Source organism: Triturus cristatus, chromosome 10 (assembly GCF_964204655.1).
Source record: "Triturus cristatus chromosome 10, aTriCri1.1, whole genome shotgun sequence".
NCBI lineage: Eukaryota > Metazoa > Chordata > Amphibia > Caudata > Salamandridae > Triturus > Triturus cristatus.
Window position 1 is genome coordinate 784,549,241 of NC_140593.1, and position 25,598 is coordinate 784,574,838.

Sequence of the window (25,598 nt, forward strand, 5' to 3'; positions counted from 1 at the left end):
GGTGGTGACGAAACCATCCCCGTAGTCTCAGCCTGGAGTCTTACAGAAGAAGCAAGACAGCCTCCCCCTCTTCAACAAACTCTCGTTGGGCGACCCGCCAAAAGAAAGTGTTGCTTAAAATAAAACCCGCTTTACCACATCCTGGTCTGGTAGTCGACTCTGTCCCTGATACCCCGCCACAATGATATAGGTACCAATACACAAAATGATAGTTGTTATGTATGTTCTCTTATTCCCCATGCCATAGGAACACCACCTTTAGTGTATCCTAAAGAAGTGCCTGTTAATATGACGAAGTGTTTATTGCATCTTTTCTTGTGTAGGATAAAAGCACAGTTACAGCCAACGCATGTTAGTCCTATGACAGCCAGAGTTAATACAACCAGATTTGATACAACCCCTGAAATTTTGCAAATTTTGACAGATAAAACAGAGATAATGAAAGAGATATCCAGAATGAAAGGATCAGGGAAGAAATATAGTTATGCAAATTGGGAGGAAGCCGTATTGGAACGAGGTATTCTAGGGAGATCTAATCCACCATCCACCTGTAATAATTATTCTGCCAAACCACTGCCCCCAGATTGCGCAGTCAGGCCAGTATTAAGTATTGAAGCATCAGTATTTGCCAATAATAAATGGTTTACTGGAGCTAGGTTTTCATGTAGGGCCATATCTTTATGGAATGGCACATAAACAAAAAATCATTTGAGATTTGATGATATAAAAGCATCATGTCAGCAAGTATGGGATGAAAACATACAGAGATATACATGGACTGGAACTAAAAGTCCTCCTAAGCTGGCTGTGAAACTAATGAGATTTTCTCTTTGCTTTCAGGGAAATGGGATTGTTAAAGTGGGATGGAATCTCAATTGCAGTTCAACTATTTACAATGCCGATATGCAGGGCGGTACCTCCAGCCTTATGGATTTTTACTGGCAGTGTGGAGCTCGAATATTTACTCAATTACCCCCCGACTGGAGCGGAAACTGCTCTCTGGTGACTTTGCATACTCCATCTATGGTAATACCAGCAAATGAAATACAAAATTTGCATTTGCATTCCATGAGTAAAGCATCCACTCTGCTGCATCATCACAGAAGAAAAAGGATGGCTGAGTACTTTGTAACTTCAGTGTAGCAGGATGTACCCAAAGAGTATAGGTTGTTCAATGTCGCCCAAACATTTTTTGGAAGTCTGATACCTATGTTTCAAGCAAAAGCAACTGCCCGCTGGGTTCAGATCACCCGGTGGGAGCTAATGAAAGCCATAAATGCTACTGAAGATGGCTTGAATGCAATTAAAGAAGAGCTGCGTTCAATCAGACTTATGGTGATGGAAAACAGATATGTTTTGGACTTAATGACAGCAATCGAAGGAGGAATATGTAAAAAACTTAATTCAGTATGCTGTACTTTCATACCGGCGAATGATGAAGATGAAGTAAATCTAACTCAAGCCATATTGACTTTGCATAATTTGCATGCACAGATGAAGAAAGAGGGGGGTGCTCCACTGGCTGGTTTGATTGGGTGCCGTCCTGGATGTCGGGGTTGTCTAAGGCCTTGTTGCCTATAATAGTTCTGTTGCTATTGATGTGCCTAGTATTTCAGGTTATCTTAGCATGTTGCAAGAGGGTTACAGCTAAAGTGGTAGGTATATTCCCTATAAGGAGAAATAAAGAGATGCAAAATATAGAATTGCAAGAAATGCACAGGGGTAGTGAAGAAGTAGTTGAAAAATCGAGTAGAGAGGGGAATGAAAGGAATCAAACCCCTAAATTAGATTTAGGACCTAATTATTCAGTTTTATCTGCCACGTGCCCACACACTGTGAAATATTATGTAAAGAGAGAAAGACTGTATAATGCTGTTTAAACATGCATGTTAAAGTTGCACAATTGTATATGAAAATAACCTACAGCCTGCTTCCAAAAAAAAGATCTAAATGCGGTTTGGTTTAAGTGTTTTTTCCTCTTCATTGTATTCGAGCTGAGAACGTCCTGCCTAGGATTTGTAACAAGATATTCAGAGCAGCAAGAATGTTTTCCATTGTAGTCTGTTAGTGTGGCATGAGAAGTCACAAACAACAGGAAAGAGCTGTTCTTTAAATAAATGTATATAATCAGGGTGGGACATAACGGAAAAGCAGGAAGCTTTTCCTATTGTGAACATTGTATTAAATATGGATCTAGGCCAAAATTAGTATTATAAGAAGTAGACTTGAAGTGTATGTTAGTTGAGACTGACTTGTGCTTCGCTCATAGCACATCACTCTCCCAGCTGAATTAGTCTGGCATGTACAATAAACCTTTTTGTACTCCCTTTTGTTGCAGATGTGGTGATTAAATGATTTGCACTGCTTAAAGGATTTTTTCCCCGACAGCCTCCTTAGGGGTAGTATGCGTTCTATAAATACAACTTCAATACATTAAACAATCCATGTATCATTTTATTCCTATAATGTATATGGATGTGTTTGTGTCTTCTAAGACAGTGTATGATTTCTATCACGTATAACTTTCCTAGTAGAGAGTCATTTGTATAGGGGTCCCCTAAATCTTATTATGGTCCCTTGATCGCGTGTATAGTTTGGAATATGTATCGTGAAATAATAAAGATGCCGTATTCATATCTGCGCTATGCAAATTAAAATATAGCAAATATAGGGGAGAGGATGTGGTCCGTGGGCTTAACCTGCCGACTTTGGTGCAGGAAAGCAGGGTTCGAACCTCCAGGTCAAGTCCACATCCTGTGATTCTGGGCAAATCACTTAATCTCCCTGAGCCTGAATGTTTAATGTAAATACGTACGGTGCTCGTGTAAAGCGCTCCAATACCTTCGGGTCGCGTTCGCGCAATATAAATATGCACACAAAAAAAAATATTGCAAAACGCCCTCATTGAAGAATTGAAGGGTGCTAGTCAAGTTTGACGAAATATAATTATCAAGCGGCTCTATTTCTGTATATTCAGTAACGTTTTACATCTTTCAAACATGTATGACTTAGATGTTCTAAGCAGTTGTGATAGTTCCAAGATGAAAATGAACCAACACCTTTAATTGTATTTCGAGTCTTAACTCAAAGCACCATTCCAATGTGGCTGCCGTATTCACGCGTTCAGGACAGTATTCCGTAGCAATTCAAAATAGGAGTCTTTCGTTTATGTCGATGTGAATTTGTCCATCTTCGCTCGCCGTTTGGACCCGTAGGCCTAGAGGCAGCCTCCATTTTCTCTGTGGAGTTACGCGCGGGAGCGTAATTTAGAGGTTCGGATTTGGCCAGTCTGGGGAGCCTTCTAAGATGTCGGCCCAGGCTCAGATGCGGGCGCTGCTGGACCAGCTGATGGGCACGTCTAGAGACGGTGAGTGTTTAGGGTAGTCAGATGGCGACAATTTTCATTCTCTTCCTTGCGCAATCCTGCTTCGTTGTAGGGGAGCGAGATCTGGAAACATGGCGTGCGATGGAAGAGCGGCTTGCGTAGGCAGTTATGTGGTTTGAGGGAAACCTACTAAATATCCATGCCAGGAGAAGCCAAGCCTGTATTTGAGTAGTTTCAGTGGTTACACTGCTACGTAGGAATACTCCTGTCGTGTTTGGTGGTGTTGGGGCTCGGCTAGGGCACGGGTACCACGGGGCGGGATCCTTGGCCTGCCGAGGTATCCAGCTCTGAGGAAGAAACTTTAAATGTTCCCATTTTGAGGAACAAGAGGCGCTACTTAATGATTTACCTCATAAGTATCGGGCAGTCGTTTTTAGATTGTTATTCATATTCTACGACTCAGTAATCGGCGTTTTTTCGTCTTTGAAGATGGTCAAACGACTACATTTTTTTTTTATCGTCGCAGGGCTGGGAGATGTTTTGTTGTTTGTCGTAGGGTACGTAGCGGTGCATGCGCCTTTAGAAATGGGATAAGTGGTTATGACCAATTGCATTCATAGCATAGGTTTGTAGCACGTTACTCAACAATTCCAAGCTTTTAATTTTCTAGTTTTGCCGGTCTTTTTATTTACCCATCAAATATGGGGGGTTTAAGTTCTGTAACTGATCCGAAGAGTTTCCTGTTACAGTCCAAAAGAAGTCCAGAAGTAGCCATTATTGAGGTACATAAGAGATTTATTTAAGCTTAGTTACAGGTCAGGTTAGATGGTAAGTAGATGTAATGTTGAACCCCACTAGGAGCACAATCCTTGCTGCTCAGCCCACACACTCCAACTGTCTCACACTCCAATCCACCAGGCACTCTAGCATTCCACAACCTCATCAAGCATTCTAACATTCCACATACACATCACATTCATACTGGCTGAGCAACAGGGAATGGGTAACCAGGGAAAAGACGCAATTTTAAGAAATCACTTTATAACTCCTCTACTTCCCTTAAAAAAACAATTAGTTAATCGAGTTCTAACACATCCTCGCTTGGGAAAACAAAAACATAATGATTTCTACAACAATGCACAATAAAAATAAGTACGAAAGAAATATACAATATACAAATAATAATTGGAAATTTGAAAACTCAAAAGTAAACAACAACAAAAAATAATGCAATGATAACAGTATGCAGGGCAGGGAGAATGGAGGACACCAGTAAGGTGTAATTAAAACACAGCACATGGTATATGCAATGGTAATGGTATGCAGAACAGGAATAATAGAGGACACAAATGAGGTGTAATAAAAACACAGCACAGAATATATGCAATGGTAATATAATGCAGGACCGGGAGAATGGAGGACAACAATAAGGTGTAATAAAGACACAATATCGACCCACCCCTCCCAAATCAACGCACCCCTAGGTAACCAAAAGTACAGGGTACACGACCCATCAACACACCCCCTGAAAAAAAAAATTGCAAAGCACATTCACACACCAAGCAAAACCAGGTACATAAGCAATCGCAGCTAAAACCATGTGGTAAGAAGAAAAACTACTTCAAAGCATACATACATGTAGGGTTTTACATGCAAGTTGGCAGAGGGATACTAGATACATGTGAAATATAATAATTTTTAAACCTTCTAAATCGCAAATGCAGAAAAGATCCAAAACTCAAGCAGAAAAAATAAGGAGAAAATATCACCGGTACTCTAACCTAATACCCGAGACCTGCTGGGAAGGAAAAAAAAACATTATCAAAGAATATAGGAAGTGCACTATCCTGAAGTAAAATTGAAAATGAAACCCAATGGAGCAGGGGTTCCTGCTGCCTTGCGCACAATGCACATTTGAATTTTCAAGTGAGAGCATTAGGGCTGAGATGGTAAAACATGTATGGTCCTGCGCTTTAAAAAAAAAAAAAAAAAAATTCAAAACAGGAAATATCTTTCGCTGGTGAGCAATCACTGACCCGAAAGTAAACTTCACGACTGCATAGTTTACAACAACAAATTGCCGCTGGACACCACTGTGTGAATAAGGTCTGAAAGGTGGTACTGGTAAATTCTTAATTTTGAAATCCACACTGGAGATGCAAATGGTGCAGTCCAACAGTTATACAGCTGAAATCATTGCTCACAGTATTTGACACAATACAGCAAAAGGTAACTAACTTGCTCTCACGTTAAAAGACACGCCACAGAAATGTAGACTTCTGATGGAAAATCTCGGTCCGCATCGGATGGAGGAAAGCTTGTTTTGTCTCCTGCTGACAGCAGCCTGAGGAGCAAAGTCAGACAGTCATGGTGGCTGCACACAAGGAAGAATAGCATCGGGTGGCTCACGGCAGGTGCATGCTCTAACTTCGCAGGACAGCACGAGGCAGCTGGTGATCAACGGTGACATCCGAAAACTGCGCTAGGACTTCACCCAACATCAAAGACTTGGGTAAGGTGTACGCACAACAGTACTTGGGTTAGGCTTGCGGCGCGCAGGCAATTCAAATGCCGCATAGGGTAACCGCAATCCTCAAACAGTTAAAGACTCGCCAATAAGGAAAGCGGTGTAGATTCTGTTTACCACACCAAAACTGATCCGAACGACTTCCTATGCCGAAATCAAGGATAATGTTGACACTGCACTGCAAAATGTAATTTATTCACTGCTGTTCGATGCCCAAATAAAGATGTCAGTTGTCGCCCAATGACTGCGAGAACTGCAGTCAACAACTGGATGAATCCTTTAACTCGCTTCTCCCAGTACGAGATGACAGCAGGCTTCACAGAAGTTTGATTGTAGGGTGCTTGCCTCAAGCAACACAATGTCCTTTCAGAAGGCAGTCAATCTTCAAAGCACACTGTTCAGTGCCCAATTGATGTCCACATCAATAGATGTCAAGAGGATTGAACGCCCTAGGCAGGTGGTAGAGGCCACTGGTGGGGCTAGCAAGGACGTTCAAGTTTCATGCTTTTTTTTACCACAAGTTTCTTTAGTAGTTTACAGCACAGTTATTCAGGTACAGGTAATCTTTCACAACACGCAGGTTTTTTTTCCAAATCATCGCCCTTGTTTCAGTCCAAAAGAAGTCCAGAGGTAGCTGTCGGGTAGCTAAGTAAGAGGTTTTTTTAAGCTTAGTTACAGATCGGGTGGTAAGAAGATGTAATGTTAAGCCCCACAAGGAGCAGCATCCTTACTGCTCAGCCCACACACTCCAACTGTCTCACACTCCAATCCACCAGGCACTGCAGTTTTCCACTACCTCATCAAGCATTCTAACATTCCACATACACATCACATTCATACTGGCTGAGCAGCAGGGAATGGGTAGCAAGGGAAAAGATGCATTATCAGAAATCACGTTATAACACATCCTTTCATCCTAATCGTCTGTCCCTGACTGACGTTTGGCATCCCAAAAACTCCTAGGTCGAATTCATCCCCCACCCATCCTTACAACCTGACGGTAGTGCCATTTTCATTGTGGCTGCCCCCCCTCGTGCTCTAGATAATAATAATATCCACATTTGTAAAGCGCGAACACTCACCCGTAAGGGTCTCTAGGCGCTGGGGGCCGTCGGGAAGATTAAGCAAGCTATTGCCCAGAGTCACATGGTGCTGAGCCAATCTGCCACTGGGGATTGAACCGTGATCCCCAGATTCCGGACTCAGTCGCCCTGGCGCCTCACCATCGCCTGCTAAGCCCGACTATGTATGCTTCTTTAAGTTTATCAGCCAATACACAATGACTTCGAAGTCTGTTCTGTGGCAACATGTTCACATCGCATAATTCATATCTTTTCGTTGTGTTCTTTCTCTAATTTTCAGTAGTGCTGTATCCTGTATTCATGTCCGAGAATAGTTGTCCCAGCCCAATTTAGTTAAGTAATTGCTTCCTGTGTATAATCAAGATGTGTATCATTATTTCATTCCTATAGCGCTTACTACTGTTGACGAGACATTGAAGTGCTTTACAGTTGGTTGTTCACTACTCCAGAACACAGTTGTTTGTCAAGTTTTACAGTTTATAGTTGATTATTGGTATTATCTTGGTGTTACAGATTAGGGTTTGTTAGGTTGCAAGGATATGGTTTCTAAGAGCGGGAGGTTGTAATCTATGAAATTAGTTGTGGCAATTTGCAGAAATGCAATAATAGAAAGTGAGGCAGACAGGCATGTGACTGAGTAGCCTACACTTGGAGTAAGAGTAAGGTATGCATAGGAGTGAGGGTAAGGAGAGGGTCATTCTACACATAGAAAGGAGAGAACAATTGCTAGTTTGAACTAGAGGTCATTTTTATTCTGGGAAGGTTTTAGGAATATAACGGGTGGAGGCATTTTAGGGAAGTTTGCAATCTGAGGATGTAGAAAGAAACAACGCGTGAACTAGCACAAAGTCTTTGCCATGCTAAGCATGTCTTTGTTAGCTAATATATGTTCATATTGCATGCCTGCTTTCCAAGCTGTTGCACGTTCTTTCTCAAATTGCCAAAGCCCAAGAGAATGGTTTTGTAAAATAATTAGCATGCTCAATTGGCAAAATATTAGTGAAACCTCCTTGTTTAATTAGTCATTTACTATACCTGCTCCATAAATCAGTAGGATTGAATGGCAGAGTGTCTGTGTTGGTGCACCCTTCTGTGAAAATACAGACATGAAGTGCATGGTGATGTGGCCCTTGTACTCGCTACATGTACAGCAGGTGCCCTATTGTCATTATGCCCCTCACCGTTATCAACCAGGTTACTTGACAGTTTTTCAGATACTAAAAAGGTAACATGACTAGGAGTGCTGACTGGGAATTGTTGTCCTACTGTCATGCAGTGTCATTTATGCACTCTATTATATAGAGAATAAATCATTTTGCACATAATGGTGTACTTTATACTTACTAGAACTATGTAATAGTTGTGATCCTAAAATTGCCCTGCTGTAAAAAGACTCGCATGAAGTATCTGGGGAGTATATCTATGGTATTTGTATTTTGAGAGATTATTTCAACTGGACACCACAGACTGCTTCAGTGAGTCAGTGGAGAAGTAGCCACACATCTCATTAGGGTCGCTAAAGATTTAATTGATCTGCTGCACCACTTTTCAGTGGAGCTAGCATGTTTAATTTGGCTAGTTCCAGAACTTAGAAGCATGGCTGTTACATTTGTATGAGTATGGTTCTGAGAAGCACCACCATGCAATGTTCCCTTGCAGAGAACTACAGTTTAGACAGTCAAAATGAAAATCAACTCATGCAGAGAACAGGTATAATAATGGTAGCGTCATTGCCAGCCACTTTTATGAAGAAAAGGTGCAGCAACGGACAGTAGGTTTGCTGGTTATCTTCACCTACAATAACAGATGTTGCACTGGTAGCAATTGTTAAATCTTGAAGAGACGCACAGAGAGCCAATACACACACAGAGACCAGGTATAGCAAGGGCATTACCACAAAGCAGGGTTCTTGTGAGAAAGGGCTGGATCCTTCAATGTTGTATGTAGGAGAGGAAAGGGATCTGTTGAAAGGTTAGTTGCAACTCTCCCTCTCAATTCCCTGCATGAGTCATCCCACATCAACCCCAGTGACGTGCAAGATCAATGCACAAATCTCTCGAACAGCCGTATGCTCTTTGCTCAAGGAATCCTGTTAATTTCGCCAACAAAATAACTTTTTATAGAGTGCATAGCTACCTTAAGAGGTGTCCCAGCGCCAGGTACAGGTATCCACGGCCCCAAATGGAGCAATTAAACTCACCAAACACCAACATTAAAAAAGCAAGTTAATGTTTTGTTTTTCTCCTAAAAACGCACTCCGACTGAATCTGATGAACTGCTAGTGGCAGAGTTCCACAGCTTCGGTGCCAGCTAGCTGAAAGAACTGCCCCCAGAACGTGCTCTTTTTGTTTAGGGGACAGATGCCAGCCTCTCCTCAGCCAATCTTAGATTTCTCACTGGTATATAAGGTTGATTAGAGATTAAAGGTCCTGTGGTCCTTTTTTTGCATGTGCCTTGTAACAAAAGTGCAAGGCTTTAAAAGACGACCTATGGCTAGGATCTAGAAATCTGATAGCTTGGCATTTAAACAATTCCACAGCGTATACTTTTCTGCTCTGCCATTGTGGCCAGTGACCTGCACTCTGCTGCAGCTTTTCCTTGCAGTATTTCACCTGGAGGGACACACACCCCTCCAGAACAACAAAATATTTAGCACTCTACACGTATACCAACATGTCCAGCACCCTTCCCTCCCTGTTTCTCTCTGACCACCATCGATGGGATGTAGCAGTCTTCAAGTACGCAAGGTCACTGATTAAAACCTGGTGCAGGCCTGCACAGGCTTGACTTGTGCCAAAGGATCTGCGCTTGATCTAATCTTATGCAAAGGAGCTATAATAATCTGCTGTATAATCCCAACTGACTGGTCAGACCACCATTCAATTCTTTTACATCTTAACTAAGTCAGAGTAATCTAGGAACCAAGGACTCCAACCCAAACACTGGTCAAAACAATCCAGAAATGTGAACTGAAATGGGTCCCCCCTCCCCCCAGTGCTAACCAAAGAGGGCAAGAATTAAGACTACTGTAACCAAGCAATGACGGACATATTGGAGGTATTAGCAGCCCCACTGTGCCTCAAAAGGCAGAAATACAAGATAGCTCACTCATGGTTCAACAGACAATTAAATGAAGAAAGGAGGACATCATGACTAGCTGAGAGGTCATGTGGGAATATTCCCATGGCAAGCAACCTGAAAGGAGTGCAAGAGAGAAGAAACAATTACAAAAATAGCATATGGAACGCATAAAACATATCAACTAGATAACACCAGAAAACGGCTGAAGAAACTCTTTGAAATTGTCAAACAATAAACTGGAACCAATAGTCCCACCACAAACACAAACATCACAACTGAGTCTTGTGATAAATTTTCAATGTTTTTGAAGACAAAATAATGAAAATTAAAGAATTTTTCGCAAATGACCAATAAGGAAACTGGAGTTGTCTGAATAGCCCAAACCTCCCAACTCCGATGGAAATGTCTGCTTTTGAGACGGTTGTAATACTCTGTCCCAGGAAGTCCAAAAATGGGGCTATCTGGAAAAAAAAATTAAAAATGTCCATGAAGATGAGATCAATGATATAATAACTCCTGTGAAACATACCTCACATTTCAGTGACCCATCCCCTCCTAGATCATTAAGGACATCAGTAAGCTGGTTCCCACCCTCTCTGGATGAAGATTGTTACCAAAGTCAAAGACTGCATGAAGATTGGGCAAGTAACTCTTGATTCAGAAAAAAAACAGGCGCATACCTTGTACAGTTCAAACACAATAAGATGATGGACGCAGTGCTGAAACTTTTCAAATACTCACTCCCCAGTCAAGAGATCGGAGTTTAATCCATTTTCCTTTTGCTCACGATGTTTCCCCAGTTGGACCCAGCCATATGTATCAGTCTTGCTCCTGCTCCTCATGGGAACATTCCAGCCAGAACTGCCAAGCAAGGTCCTCCCTGGACCGGAAACACATTCTGGGGCTGGTTTTGAATTATCACCCCTCATCAGCCAGGCTATCTTGAATCCATGGCACAGCAAGCAAGGGACCCACGTCTGGGCATACCCGTGGCCATGTAGGGCAAACATAGCAAACCCAACAAGATGGACTGAGACCTGAAACCTTTCAACCACTCACCCCCAGTCAAAAGATGTGAGTTTAATCCATCGTTCTTTTGCTCTGTATGCCACCCCAGTTCAGACCCAACCATCTGCAAATCAGTCTTGACCCTGCTCCTCATGGAAACAGTCCAGCTCGAACTGCCAGGTCAGGTTGTCCTTGGCCCAGAAACGAGCATTTTGGGACCGGCAGTTCAGACTGGACTGTTCTCTTGAAATTGTTCACCTCCTTTTTTTAAGATAGCTCATGAGTCTAAGTGGGCAGCACACTATATTGAAAATCCCTGGTAATATGTAGAGCTCATCTAGGGGCCACTGCCTTTCCAACCTTTATGTGGAGCCTCTGGCAGGATCTCTAACAAGCCAACCTACTATACCACATGTACTCTGATGACCCCAAGTTGCACTTAAAAATCCCACTGAAGGACCTCCACTGTCACAATGACACCCTATCAAAAACCCAAACGTTGGTGGCATGAAAGTACCCCAAGTTAAAAACGCTGAACATAATTCCTACTCATCACTCCATCCAACAGCTAGCTCCACCTCCATCTCAAAATGGATCAACCACCTAGATACCATAATTTGCAAAGCAGTCCTCATCAAATCAACAAAATCCCTTAGAACCACCCTGAATAAAAACCTTAACATGAAAGCACCCATAAGTGCATCCGCTTGAAGTGCTGTTCACCAACTGAACCTACTCAGTAAGGTGAAACCCTTTACCACGCCTCCTGATTTCAAGATCGCATATCGATCCCTAGTAATATCCAGATTGGAATTTTGTAGTGCAACCCATACAGGTTTCCAAAATCTCGAATAGCTTCATTCAAGGTTACCCTTAACTCTGCAGCGGGACTGATCATAGGATAAAGACTGTTGAACCAGATCATTCCATCTCTCAAGCCTCTGCACTCGCTCTGTTTTGAAGCCAGGATCATGCTGAAAATTGTGTGCCAACAAATCACAACAACCTATTATAATGATGCACCTTAAACAATTGCTCACAACCTCAGGATGCTGACGCTTCTAAGCAGTGCCAACCGTCTACGTCTGTAACCCCTAAGATTAGAAAACGGAATTACTTTTGCTCCATCTCCTGGTTCTCCCAGAGAATCTGGAAGTCCATCCCACCTGAGATTCGAGCAAAGCCTGTTTTTCATGAAAGTAGTTAAAAGGTTGCTTCTAAACAGATTTCTACCGTAACGACCAAGCGCAGTGTTGAACCGATGACCACCTGACGCTTTCTTTTGGAAATGGAGAAGCCTTGAGCCTCATAACTGCCCCTCCGGCGAACGATCACAGATGTTGAACCTTTTGTCTTTGAACTATACTTGTTTTGTAACTGTATGGGTTTTTTCCGAAGGGCATCACTCTTGTACCATTGGTTATGTGTGAGCTTTATAAAACTCCCTAAATTAAATAAAACTTCACAGATGCTTTGTGTTTTTGTTTTCAATCCTACATATGCTCACATCACGCATAGTGCAATTTTTGCTTTAAGAATTGAAAGTGAGAGTTCAACAACTCTCCAAAGTAAAACGGAGATTTTGCACTGACAGCAGAACTGTTGCACAAAAACAGTAATCGCGCCATCTCAGGCAGTCAAACACACTTCTACCCCCTACACTTTTTTAATTTTTTTTTATTTTTTTTTTATAGACCATATTTGTAAGTTAATCGTAAAGGGCTAGATGAGCATTGACAAAGCTAGTATGTTATTTTGTATTATGCATGTACACCAGAAAATGACCTGTAAGGGATCATGCAGACCATGTAAAGTACCTCTGAGTATTTGTTTTTTCACACCCCCGCTCAACATGCTTACAGCCAGCATTTGTGGAGCCATCCAAAAAATGAAGGAGTCCATTGGAATATTTGGTCTGGGTAAAATGTGGGACTGTTTGAATATTTGAGTGCTCTATTACTCCTATTTTGGAGTCAAACATGTCCCTGTATACGTTCATTGAACATTCAATTACTTATAAACAATTCTGTATTTTCCCACTAAGTATCATCATGTCGTCCCACTTTAAACTGTGAAAAATCATTCCGATGTTTCATTACCCCACTTTAATTCAAACTGGCAGTGTACTCTTTTTGATGAAGTGATGTTTAACACCCAAGAGGGTAGATTTCTCGTTTACTTGCATTTCTCAAGTAGCAGCCATATGGAAACCTCCAGTGTACTTTTTCAGTTTTTTTTGCTTCTTTGTTTGTGGGTATACTATAAAATCTAACCGATCCAGTGAAGTGAGCAGTTGAAATCATCCCATTGTTGATTGAACAAAGTACATTTTCTTTTTTGCTGTGGTTTCCAAGGCTGATGTAATACTAACTTGACAACTTTCCTTTTCTACTCTGTACCTTTCCACATACTTGCCCCTTTCAGCAGAATTTTACACTTAAGTTTTTCTTTCTCAAACACAATATATCCTGGTTATGCAGTGATTGGGTAGCCTAGATTTTTTCATACCTGGGCACGTTTATTTAAGCCTCTAGAGTACCAAGGAATTATTTCAAATTAGCTTGGATTGTGTTTTTCTGTGCTGAATAAACTTGAACCGTTTCCATATACTTTTCTATACATCTTAACTGATCTCTGGGTTGCTGCCTTCCCCAGACTGAACTCCAGCTGTTCCTGGTTATATTTCTTACTCACTCTTCTACCATTTAAGCTTGTGGCTGGGGCCAACCAATCTTCTTCTCCCCCCCTAACCCAGATCCCCCCCCCCCCCCCCCAGATACTCTAAAAACGTCCTGTTAGGTCTTCCACTCCAGTTGATACTGCCATAACTGCATTTTCAGCCCTACCTGTTGCAGTATTAAGCTAACCTTGACTTTTGAGGGGTCACTATTTGTGAAATTTAATCTGGTATCAGTACTGGGATGAACCATAGTACAAGTATACTGCCTGGAGTAAAGATGTAGTAGTTTCTACATATGTAGAATTTCATATAGGTTTTGATGTTATGATGCCACTCTTGATTGGGCAAAGACCCTGTTCATCTGTTGACCTGTCCATATCACATCCAAATTGCCACCCGATGCAAATTGAATGGAGCTCATGGCATTGCATAACTTGCTCATGAAGTCCAGAATCCTTCAAACCCAGTGACTTATATTTACATGTATATGAATTAGTGGCTCACAGCACTCCATTAACAGTCCTTTTTTGTGTTGTAATTCTTTATTAACATTTCTGGACATTATCTAGAAATGTACATGCAACATCTAAATGCAGCAATATCCCTGATATTTATGTCTTGTATATAACCAAGATATACATGTTCTCGGTTTTTCAGGTCACTGGCTCCATGTTTAACATGAAAATACTCACTGCTTATGTTCAGACATTAACCCCCAGAGAGGGGATAAAGCAGAAAATGGAAGATGGGAATTAGCTTGTCTATAAATAGAGAATTACTTTGTGCAGGGACTTGTGTGCTAAATATTGTCAGGCATAATTCCGCTGATGTAACTAAACAGTGCAAACGTTCCTTCTGTAGTGTTAGGTCTCCCTTTTCTGTTGGTGTTGCACGAACCCCAAGATACATATTACATACACCTTGAATTACCCCATTGCATGAACAATATCTAGAAAAAAAGCACAACTTATTCATATACAATATAAAGACCAGGCCCCCTGCAGGAGAGTGAGTTCTCTAGGCATGGAAAAATGATAAGTGTACAGACCTAGGGCAACTAACATATAGTCATAATTAACACTAGACAAGGATATATGCGGACACAGCCTTGAACTGCATATGAGAACAGCAGCCTTGGACTGAAAACTGACACAAACTTATTCAAAACATACGTAAAATCTAAACAGTACAAAGCAGTGTGTAGCATTGTTGTTCACACCCACTCGTGTCATGTCTACATTCACCCTAAATTCAATCACACTGTAAAAGCAAGATACAAGGTCATAGACAACAATATTAAGAAAAGACACTTATTTTTGTGCTTTAAGTATTAGAATGCATTCGTGATCAGTTAGAACTGATGAGTAACATGGGATTATTTGTTCAAAAACTGTCTGTGCCTTAAGTCGATTGCAACTGGTAAGACCCTGGGTCCTAATGGATTACCAGAGTTCTAGTCTGCTTTCTCACAATCCCTGGCCCCTAGACTGGAGGCTCTGTATGCAGAATTACTGTGTAAGGGGTTGCTACCGGTCTCATTTAAGGATGCAATTTCGGTCCCTCTGCTGAAGTCAAAATCCCAGGCAGCATACCCACCTGAGTTCTGTCCCCTTTCATTATTGAACATGGGTTGTAAAATCCAGGCTATCAGATCGCTTCCGTTCATCCCGTGCCTCATACATGAGGACCATATGAATTCATACCAACTAGGTCCACTTCTGGTAACCTTTGTCAACTTTACCATATTCTCCATCATCCTAATATTGAAATTTTCCAGAGGCATTGGTAATGTCCGTCTATCTTGAAGGCCTTTGAATCAAGGCAATGTGATTTTCTGCAGGCGGGAATGAAGCGGATGGGCTTGGCTGAGGGATGGCTTAGATGGGTTGGTCTTTTATACACTAATCCTACGACACGTGTCCGGAGGGGTGGGGTTGTTTCGGCTGCATATGGTATTCACCGAGGCAATAGGCATGGATGCCCATTGTCCCGCTTTTTATTTGCTTTGGCCATTGAGCCATCGACAGAGCTTTTTAGGCAGAGGGGTGCAGTACAGGGATTGCTCCTAGAGGGAAAAGAGCATATTATATCCCTATATGCAGATGACTTATTGTATCTGGGTGGTGGATGACTAGGGGCGACCCACGCTTGGCATGCCCGGAGGAGTTCTTAAGATTGGCAGGCCTCAAGATAAAGAAATCAGACTCCTATTTTTCCCATCTTACCTGGGCAGCAGCAACCAGTCAACCTACCAATTGGGCTCGCTTGTTCTCCCCAGTTCTTCAAGTACCTGGGTAGTTGGGTGTTTCATACCTTTTTATAAGACCTTCAAGATGGCAACTTGGGACCAGTGTTGAGATCCCTCAAGGCTAATGTACACTTTTTGTGCACCTTTTTAATAAAAAAAAATAGTTTATTAACAATCAGTCATAACGAGTACAACATTATTACAGTTGGAATTCAGCAATCAATGTCACATTTCTTACATGAACAGACAGATGTGATCGCACCTTCATTACTAACAGCTTGAATCACAACGTGCTCTCCCATGATATAGAGTCTAGAGCATACTGGGTACTCAAATTTTCCCTGGAGCTACAAAGTTTGGTCTTTGGTGTGTCCGAGGGCTGCACTAGTGGGTGTAGAGGAAACAAAGCATGTATTGCTAGTGGCTGAACTCAATTGCGAAACCTGAAAACATTGCATGAATCCCAGCTTCACCACTTGGCCTAATTTTGTGACCATAGGCAATTGTTTAATTTCAGTTTCCTTCCTTTTACTTCATTATAACATATATGAGGACCTCAAAGCATGTGTGCTGTACAAAACCATCTCTTGTGCTTGGATGTTATCACTAATGGCATTGTTGTCAAGGCGGGGGAAAGCATGAACGCTTCTAAATTCATGTTTGACAAACATCCCTTTAAAATATTACTTCTGAATACACTGCTATGTTTAAATTTACTAAGGTGAAATTATTCTACAGGTCAATGAAATGTGTTTTTAAAATTTTATAAAGACTTGTATTTTTACATGCTGTCTTCAAAAATGAAGGTGTTCCTAAAGTTAAGGCCCTAGTTACTTCCTTTTATTTAACTACAATTAACCCTGAATTAAGTGCTTGCTGTATATTTAAATTGTTTTACATGTTAGCACTGAGTCGAGTAAATAGCAGCCCAGTGCTGGTGCTGTTCAGGGGGCCGCATGTAAAGGTCAGGAGGGCCGCATGCGGCCCATGGGCTGTACTTTTTGATTATCATGGGTCCCTCTCTGTCTCCTCTCCTCTCCAGCTTCTTCTCCTCTCCGCTTCTTCTCCTCTTCTCCTTCTCCTTCTTCTCCTTCTCCTTCTCCTTCTCCTTCTCCTCTCCTCTCCGCTTCTTCTCCTCTTCTTCTCCTTCTCCTTCTCCTCTTCTTCTCCTCTCCTCTCCTCTCCCGCTTCTTCTCCTCTCCTCTCCCGCTTCTTCTCCTCTCCTCTCCCGCTTCTTCTCCTCTCCTCTCCCGCTTCTTCTCCTCTCCTCTCCCGCTTCTTCTCCTCTCCTCTCCTCTCCCGCTTCTTCTCCTCTCCTCTCCTCTCCCGCTTCTTCTCCTCTCCTCTCCTCTCCCGCTTCTTCTCCTCTCCTCTCCTCTCCCGCTTCTTCTCCTCTCCTCTCCTCTCCCGCTTCTTCTCCTCTCCTCTCCTCTCCCGCTTCTCCTCTCCTCTCCTCTCCCGCTTCTCCTCTCCTCTCCTCTCCTCTCCCGCTTCCTCTCCTCTCCTCTCCTCTCCCGCTTCCTCTCCTCTCCTCTCCTCTCCCGCTTCTTCTCCTCTCCTCTCCTCTCCCGCTTCTTCTCCTCTCCTCTCCTCTCCCGCTTCTTCTCCTCTCCTCTCCCGCTTCTTCTCCTCTCCTCTCCCGCTTCTTCTCCTCTCCTCTCCTCTCCAGCTTCTTCTCCTCTCCTCTCCTCTCCAGCTTCTTCTCCTCTCCTCTCCTCTCCTCTCCCGCTTCTTCTCCTCTCCTCTCCTCTCCTCTCCCGCTTCTTCTCCTCTCCTCTCCAGCTTCTTCTCCCATCCTAAGTTTCATAGTGTTGCATGCCAGAGATTGGCCGTCAGCGCTGTCGGTCCCTGCAGACAGAAGAGTTTGAGATCAGTGTAAAGTTGACAGCGATAACCTCCCGGCTGTAGGACCACGTGGTTCATAAGGTAGGCCGGTTCCTTCTCAGGCTAGTAGACCCATAGATAGATAAGTCAGTTGTGCCACCCTATAGTATGACTGCAGATCTGGTAGCCCAATCCCACCGCCGTACCATCCTCTTGTCCGTTTCACCAGAGCAATACGTGGGTAGCCCCATCCCACAGCACGGTCCTCCCCTCGCTAGCTATTGCCTTGATATACGTGTCGGGTACCGGAAAGGGGGAGTTTTGTAGTACATACAGAAAGCAGGGCATTGTCATCATTTCAAAACGTGCAGCTCTCCCCAATAGAGACATTGGGAGGGATCTCCAGTGATGGACATCGCTATTAAGGCAGGTCAGTAGGCCTAGTAAGTTTTGTGCTGTGAATGTTCTGGTCGTTGTGATATGGATGCACAGCTATTGGAAACTTCTCTACAGCACAGGCCTCGCACCCCAAAGGTAGGGGAGGTGAGGTGTTGGTCCATGCCAAACAAATATTATTGATTTAGACCAGTTAATCCTATATCCAGAGTATTCCCGGAAAATTAAAAAGATACTCATCAGTCTGGAAATGGATGATCTGGGGGAAGCCATGTCCGGGAGAATGTAGTCGGCATAAAGCGATATTCTGTCCTCCCAGTCCATCGCAGGATTCGGATCAGTGCTTCTTCTCTAATCCATGCCGACAGGGGTTATAGAACCAATGCGAATATTATATTTCCTCGGTGAAGGGTAAAAGTGTGACACCAAAGTTCACCACTACGGGTGCCAGTGGCTGTAAGTATAGCAGTGGCAGCCAGGATTAAAACCTCGGGCTGAGACCCCTGTTGGCGTACAGCAAAGAGGTATGGCCATTCCACAGTATCATAGGCCATGCAGGCATCAAGAGACAGGATCGCTGTAGCCTCACTGATTGTGTGCGCAAGGCCTATGACTCCATGGAGTCTGCGCAGATCAAGTGCTTTGTTACGACTGGGTATGAATCCTGATTGGTCTGGATGGACCAGTTTCACCATTAATGGGGTTAGACCAAGAGCTAGAAATTTAGCAAAAATCTTTGCCTCTGCGTTGAGTAAGGAAATGGGTCTGTAAGAGGTGGCCTGCCCTCTTTATGTATTGCAACCACTGAGGCGAGTCTGTTCCTCGGGAAGTATACCCACCTCCCTGCTCTCTTCAAACATTTTTAGAAGATAGGCCCCTATGGTGGAAGCCTTAAGCTTCTATAATTCTATGAGCATGCCATTAGGCCCTGTTGCTTTGCTCGGTTGCAGTGCTCGACTAGCTTGTTTCACTTCCTCCTCTGCAAGGTCGCTGTCTAATAATGCTACTACATCTAAAGAAAGGGTAGGGAGCAGTCTAACAGCTAAAAAGGCAAGGGCTTCCTGCTCTGAACCATCTACTTTAGAGGAGTCGAGCTTGGTATATTAGGCTACAATTGCTTTTGAGTCACTCAGATATTGTCCATCTGCAGGTTCTACACCGCTACCCAGCATCTTGCTCGGTCTTTTGTTCTAGCCGTTTCCGTCACTGTCTTTGTATTCCTGCTGTTTCAGATGCAGAAATGTTGAATGTCTATATGGGCCATGTTCCCCAGTTGAGATTCCAGCATTTCCCGCTCCTGTGCCTCTATCTTAGCATACCTCTCCCATCTGTGTCCCACCATCAATGACAGAGCTTGGCCCCTGAATACGGTCTTGTAGGCCTCCCAAAGCGTCCATGAGGGGGTGACTGAATGCTTGTTTTCTTTGAAGTAATGGGTTGTTTTATTAGTCACTCCTGTATAGTTGAAAGTCTGAGGTACCATGAGCTTATGAAGATTGTGCCCCTCTCCGTAGGGTACCCTGGCGGTATCTTGTCCATATTGGGGAGTGGTCCGTTATGACCCTCGCCAAGCACCTCTTGGAAATTCAGCAGAGAGGAGGCAGACCAAATCAGAATGTCAGTGCGGGACATACTGCTGTGGGCTCCAGAGTTAAATGTGAAGTGTGGGTGGGGGGGGCGGGTTTAAAAGCTCTCCAAATATCTATCCTTCCCAATGCTTCTAGGTATCTGCTTGTGTGGGTAGCGGTCTGAGGTGTCAGTGTCACATCGAAAGTTGCTTCCTATCAGGAACTTTCCCTCTGGCATTTAGAGCATGATACAGATATCTAAGAGGGTGGTGCTGTGTAGAGTTGGTGGTATGTAAACTGAGATGATATTGATCTTCTTACCTGCGCCTGTCAGAGCTGCATAACAACCCTGCCTGCCTGTCCAAACCTAGTCTTATCGAGAGAGGAAAACACGTTTAAAGGAGAATTCCTGTGGCCTGGGAGCTTGAAGTATATCTCCTGTGTGCCACCATTTTGTAGCCCAAGTGGTCCAGTGCCTTACAGGCATTACCTAAAAGATGTGCTACCTGCAAATGACGCCTGGAGAGTGCCGTTTGATGTATTGTAGCACGATTTCCCCTCTTGATTTTATCCCCCAACCCGTTTACATTCCAAGACAGGAGGCGATAGGATGTGAAGCGCTTGAATATTTGTGTCCATTCTTGTGGTCATTTGTCTATGCTAGATTGTTTGTTTTCTCCGCCCCAACCTCTGATGTCTTCAAGGCGTCATTCAGTAATTGTGGCAGCCTCTTCAATAATATTTTTTATCATGACTGAGGCTCCCTGTTTTCTGTTTTGAAAAATGGAAATTGGGTTGCTTTTTGAGTAATTCTAAATACTGTCTGCCATGACTGCCCGGCCAATTGCTGTGGATTGATAGGTAATGGGGCTAAAAAAGTAAGGACTTTTAGTAAAGAGGCTTTAACAGCAGTAGATATGCACAAGGTTGATACTGAAATTTGCATTTATTCTTCTAAGCACATTGATTTATCTTCTGTGGGTGTTTAGAGCATTGAAACCTAGTAGGCATTCAAGCATGAGGCATATTTACCGGTTAAATGTGGAAATATACAAAATTCAGTTTAATTTTTCCAGAAAACCCAAAATAATTACGGATAAATGCAGATAAAATTAGCAAAAAATAAATATGAATAAATACATACAGAAATGTCCAATAACTAAAACCGGGAGCCCTAATCATAACATCCTAGTCCCCTGTCCTAAAGGGAATAGTCCAAAAGAAATTGAGGGGTCGTGAACCCTTCCCCCTCACCCTCGTGACATTTTTCCACAATCCCCAACCATATTATTTGGAAACAAAATCAAACCAGAAGAAAGACTACTTCTTCCCCCACCCTACATGACAGACATCAAACTGCCCGCCCCCCTCAAACCTGCAGAGTGCCTGTCGTCAACATACTAAACTTAGGTGGTCGTAGGCCTTCCTTCTCACCCACCACCTACCTGTATGAACATGTGGCGCCATCATCTTTGGCCATTTGTACTCCAAAGTTTTTATCATTAGGAGTGGAATTGCCATACCAAAACCACCGGCTGGGGTGGCGGTGGATATTCCGCCCAGTGTCTGATTTTTTTTTTTTTTTCCAACAGGAGCACATCGCAGCCCCCTACCCGCTCAGGTAAAACTTGACTATCTCCGGTTCTGACAACAAAATTAGTCGCTCTCGGTCTTATGATATGGACATCGCTAAGGGTCTCTGCTGTCCTGTCGCTCCCAACTTCTGTTGGTGCTCTGTCTCGCCAGAGGTTGTCCCACTATCCGGTTAGACGTTCTAAGGCCACGCAGTCAAAGTCCGCGGCATGCACCTCGCCTTGCACCCTCAACTTGTCTTCACACACAAGCCATTCCCAGGCCTCCATCTCCAGATTGGTAAAAAAACATGCCTTGCCTTCTGATTCTATGCATAGTCTAGCCGGGAAAAGCATTGAATATTTCATCCCCTTCGGGCTTTTTCACGGCGAGGCAATTTCGTTTGGACTTTCAGCGTGAAGTCTGGGAAGAAGGTAACCCGTGCATTGTCATATAGTACTGGTAGATCAGTTTGGGCCATTTGAAGGAGTCATGATCTTGGAAATTAAAGTCGTGCTAGCAGTTTGCTGGGAGGGGCCCCATAGTCTAGGGTGGTCCGCTGGCACCCTGTGTGCGCTCTCTATGGAGAAACTTGAAAACTCCCCGCAGCGGGAGATATTTGAGGATGAGGTCCTCTATCAATAGGTCTGCAGCTGACTCCTCTGCATGTTCAGGGATCCCCAAAATTCAGATGATCCGACAGGATCTTCTTTTGAAATCTTCCAGCTCGTCTTCCCGGAGCTTGTTTTATTCTTTTAGTTCCGCCCCCACCTGTGACTTAAAGCACTTAGTGTCTTGGGGCAGATGCACCGTTGAGTTTTCCACCTCCTTGACATGTTCCCAGGCTGTGATTGTCTGCTCTCATCAGGGAGACCTCTGTCATAAGTGTCAATACGGGATTCTAGTGCGGTGCATACTCCCTGTATATCGGCCATAATGTCTCGAAGGGACAGATTTTTTCTTTTGAGATTTGCGGGGTTTCGATGGTGGCTTGGTCCAGGGATCCCTCCTTGTAAGAGCATACTTGTCAATCTTTGTTCGGTGAGGCCCTTTTGCGTTCTATCTATCAACGGCAGGGGGAGGGATGGGGTAATTGCCGCTGCCAGTCTGTTGGAGTCCTTCAAGTCCACTGCGGCCTCTTGGGCTTCCCCCAGTGTGTCTTCTTTCGTGTTTTACCGGGCTGACATTTATTTATTTATTTTATTTATGTAGCTTATAAAGCGCACAGCTACCCCCGGAGGGGTGTCCCGGCGCTAGAACCTGAGTCTTAGAGGGGAGAGAAGGAACAACAGGGGGAGTGGCATGATAAATCAGAGTCTGGTAAAGAGCCAGGTTTTGAGTCTGGCCCGGAAGATAGATTCGGAAGGGCAGAATCTGAGATCGACTGGCAGGGAGTTCCATAGTTTTGCAGCAATGACACTGAATCCTCTGCCACCCATTCTAGATAGTCTAAAGCGGGGAGAGATCAGAAGGCGAAGGTCATTGGATCTCAGAGATCTGATGGACCGGGATATTGAAACTCGTTTTTTTAGGTAGTTTGGTCCGCGATCATTAATGGCTCGGTGAGTCAGAGTGAGGATCTTAAACTGAATACGGCTGGCCACAGGTAGCCAGTGCAGTTCCTTACGATATGCGGCAACTGACTGACGATAAGAAATATTGCCAATCAGCCTCGCCGCCGCATTCTGGACAATCTGCAGCCGGTCAATCAGGTATTGGGGAGCGCCGGCATAGAGGCTATTAGCATAGTCCAGATGGGACGTGATGAGAGCGTGAGTAACTGTCCGGCGGGAATCCAAAGGGAGGTAGGGGAGGATTTTCCTGATCATGCGTAGCTTCAGGAAGCAGGCAGAGGTCACTTTTTGAATCTGAGTCTTACATGATAGGGAGTCATTGAAATGGAAGCCCAGGTTACGGGCCGAATGGACGGGAAGGGGAGCGGGAACGAGTGCCGTGGGCCACCACCAGGAGGAGGGGATGGGATTTTTCTGGTTAAAAAACAGCACCTCTGTTTTGTCTGCGTTGAGTCTTAGATGGTTTTCAGACATCCAATCACTGATGTTGTTAAGGCACCGGCGGAAGTTAGAGAACGCGGAGTCGGAGTGGCCCCTAAAGGAGAACACTAGCTGAGTATCATCAGCATAAGAGACCACCCTGACTCCGTAGGACTCCACCACGCCGGCCAGTGGGGCAAGATAAATGTTGAAAAACAGAGGGCTGAGGGCCGAGCCCTGTGGCACACCGCAAGATAAGGGTTTTTCCTCCGATCTGAAAGGTCGCAATAGCACCCTTTGACTTCTTCCAGAGAGGAAGGACTCGATCCAACTGATGGCAGTGCCGCCAATGCCCATATGCCGAAGTCGGTCGAGGAGGATGGAGTGGGAAACCGTATCGAATGCCGCGGACAGGTCGAGGAGGACCAACATGGCCTCCTCGCCTCTGTCCACGCACTCCCGAATGGTCTCCGAGACCTCCAGCAGAGCCGTCTCCGTACTGTATCCCGCCCGAAATCCAGATTGAGAGTCGTGCAGTAGTAAGTTGTTCTCCAAGTACTCCGAGAGTTGCAACTGCACGGCTTTTTCCAAAACCTTAGCAGGTTTGGGGAGAAGGGAAATAGGGCGGTAGTTGGAGAAAACAGTGGGATCGGCATCTGCCTTTTTTAGAATTGGGATCACCAAGGCTTCCTTCCAGGTGGTAGGGAAAAAGCCATGGTGCAGAGAGGCATTCCAGACGGAGAGGAAAGGGTCGGCTAGCAGGGGGGCCAGTTCACCCATGATTTTGGCCGGAACGGGGTCAGAGGGTGCACCAGACTTGCAATGAATAAGTAGTCTGATAGCATCCTCCTGGGCAAGTTTATTGAAGGTAAGGAGGGACGAAGAGGGAGGGGGATCGGTAGAAGGAGGCCGAGGCATTGGCCCTTTAGGGAAGGAAACGCAGAGTCTATCGATCTTATCGAGGAAAAAGTCCGAGAGTCCTTCACATAGTTTCTGGCTAGCTGAGACCTGAGTGGTCCTGGCCGGAGGGGTAATGAAATCTTTAACGATGGAGAAGAGAGTTTTTGAAGAGTTTTTGGCTTTGGTAATTTGGACCGAGAAGTGATCTTTCATGGCTGCTTTTTTATGTTTGAGAAATTTTTTCAAGGCCGCCTTATAGGCAAGCTTAGCTTCAAGATCGTAATTTAGTCTCCACTTCCGTTCGAGTGCTTTACAGCTACTTTTTTCCTCGCGGAGGGAGGTGGAGAACCAGGGAGCGGAAGGACGGGATCTAGTGGAAGTGATGAGTTTCTGGGGGGCAATGAGGTCAATAGCGTTGATGAGGGCGGAGTTGAGCCTGACGATATTAGAGTCGATGTCCGGGGATAGACATTTGTGATCTAATGTTTGCTGGGACTATATCTCAGGGCGCACACCTCCGTACTCTGCCTCCAATATGTTAGGGCAGTAATCACCTCAGGGAGGCCTCGCCACCGTATGATGGGGTGAAAGGAGAGGCTCTCAGCACACAAAGATGTAATTTACACCTTACAGTCTCTTGCTGTGAAACTGGCCAAACAGGGTTTCCCCTGCCATCTCTTGCTGTGCTTGCTACAGCAGATGGCAATCTATGGCCTTGTGGGGAAGGAGACCAAAGTGAAGGATGTAGAGCATTGGCTGCTGTATGGGCTAACGTTTTATTATTAAAGTCTCGAGTCTTCCTGCGGCACCCCAAGTGGGATGGGGGGGCCGTGGCAGACCCCCAGAGCCTGGACCTCCGTGCGACTCCAGGGGCTGCTTATGCTCACTTTGATCCCCTTTCGGGTGTCGTCGTATTGCAGGCCGTCGCGGAGGCCCGGGTTCTGCCCCACACATGCTCCCAGCAGTATGGGACTTCAGCTGCGGACCGCAGTGCGCTGTTCGGGATGTCCAAAGGAGTGGCGAAGCAATGGGTGGACTCGCTGGCTTCTTGCTGCTGCGGGCACCACGCCCACTCTTCTTGGCCCTCTTTGGAGACCCCTCCGGCAGTTGGGTGGATAAAGACTATTCATAGGCTGGAGCTACGTATCTCGCTGCTGGCCTACTCTGTGCAGCGGTCCGTTTTCCTCGCTCAGACCCAGAGATATCCCCCACCCCACACCCCCGCACCGGTTTGCACCGCCCAGGAGGTGGTCTATTCGGCAGCTTGCTGCACATGGTCTGTGTGAGAGTGCCATCTTTGTTGCATGGTATGCCTCCACTTTTTGCTAAATTGCTGATGTACTTTGACTGGCAGGAGCCCAGGGCACACTCAATCAGGTACCCAGGGCCTATG

At 44.5% G+C, this 25,598-nt stretch overlaps 1 protein-coding gene across 4 annotated transcripts in view; it reads left to right on the forward strand.

The window, feature by feature from the left end:
• Window positions 1–3,168: 3,168 nt before the first annotated feature.
• The window catches only part of LOC146789998 (putative RNA-binding protein Luc7-like 1), a 183,268-nt gene continuing 160,838 nt past the window's right edge, over window positions 3,169–25,598 (forward strand). The window contains exon 1 of one of the 4 annotated variants that reach the window (XM_085628318.1): window positions 3,169–3,367. In XM_085628318.1, coding sequence (XP_085484444.1) covers window positions 3,307–3,367 — 61 coding nt within the window. In that variant the 5' untranslated portion in view covers window positions 3,169–3,306. The remainder of the gene's footprint in view (window positions 3,368–25,598) is intronic. The other 3 variants (XM_085628320.1, XM_085628317.1, XM_085628319.1) reach the window with 3 other exon arrangements.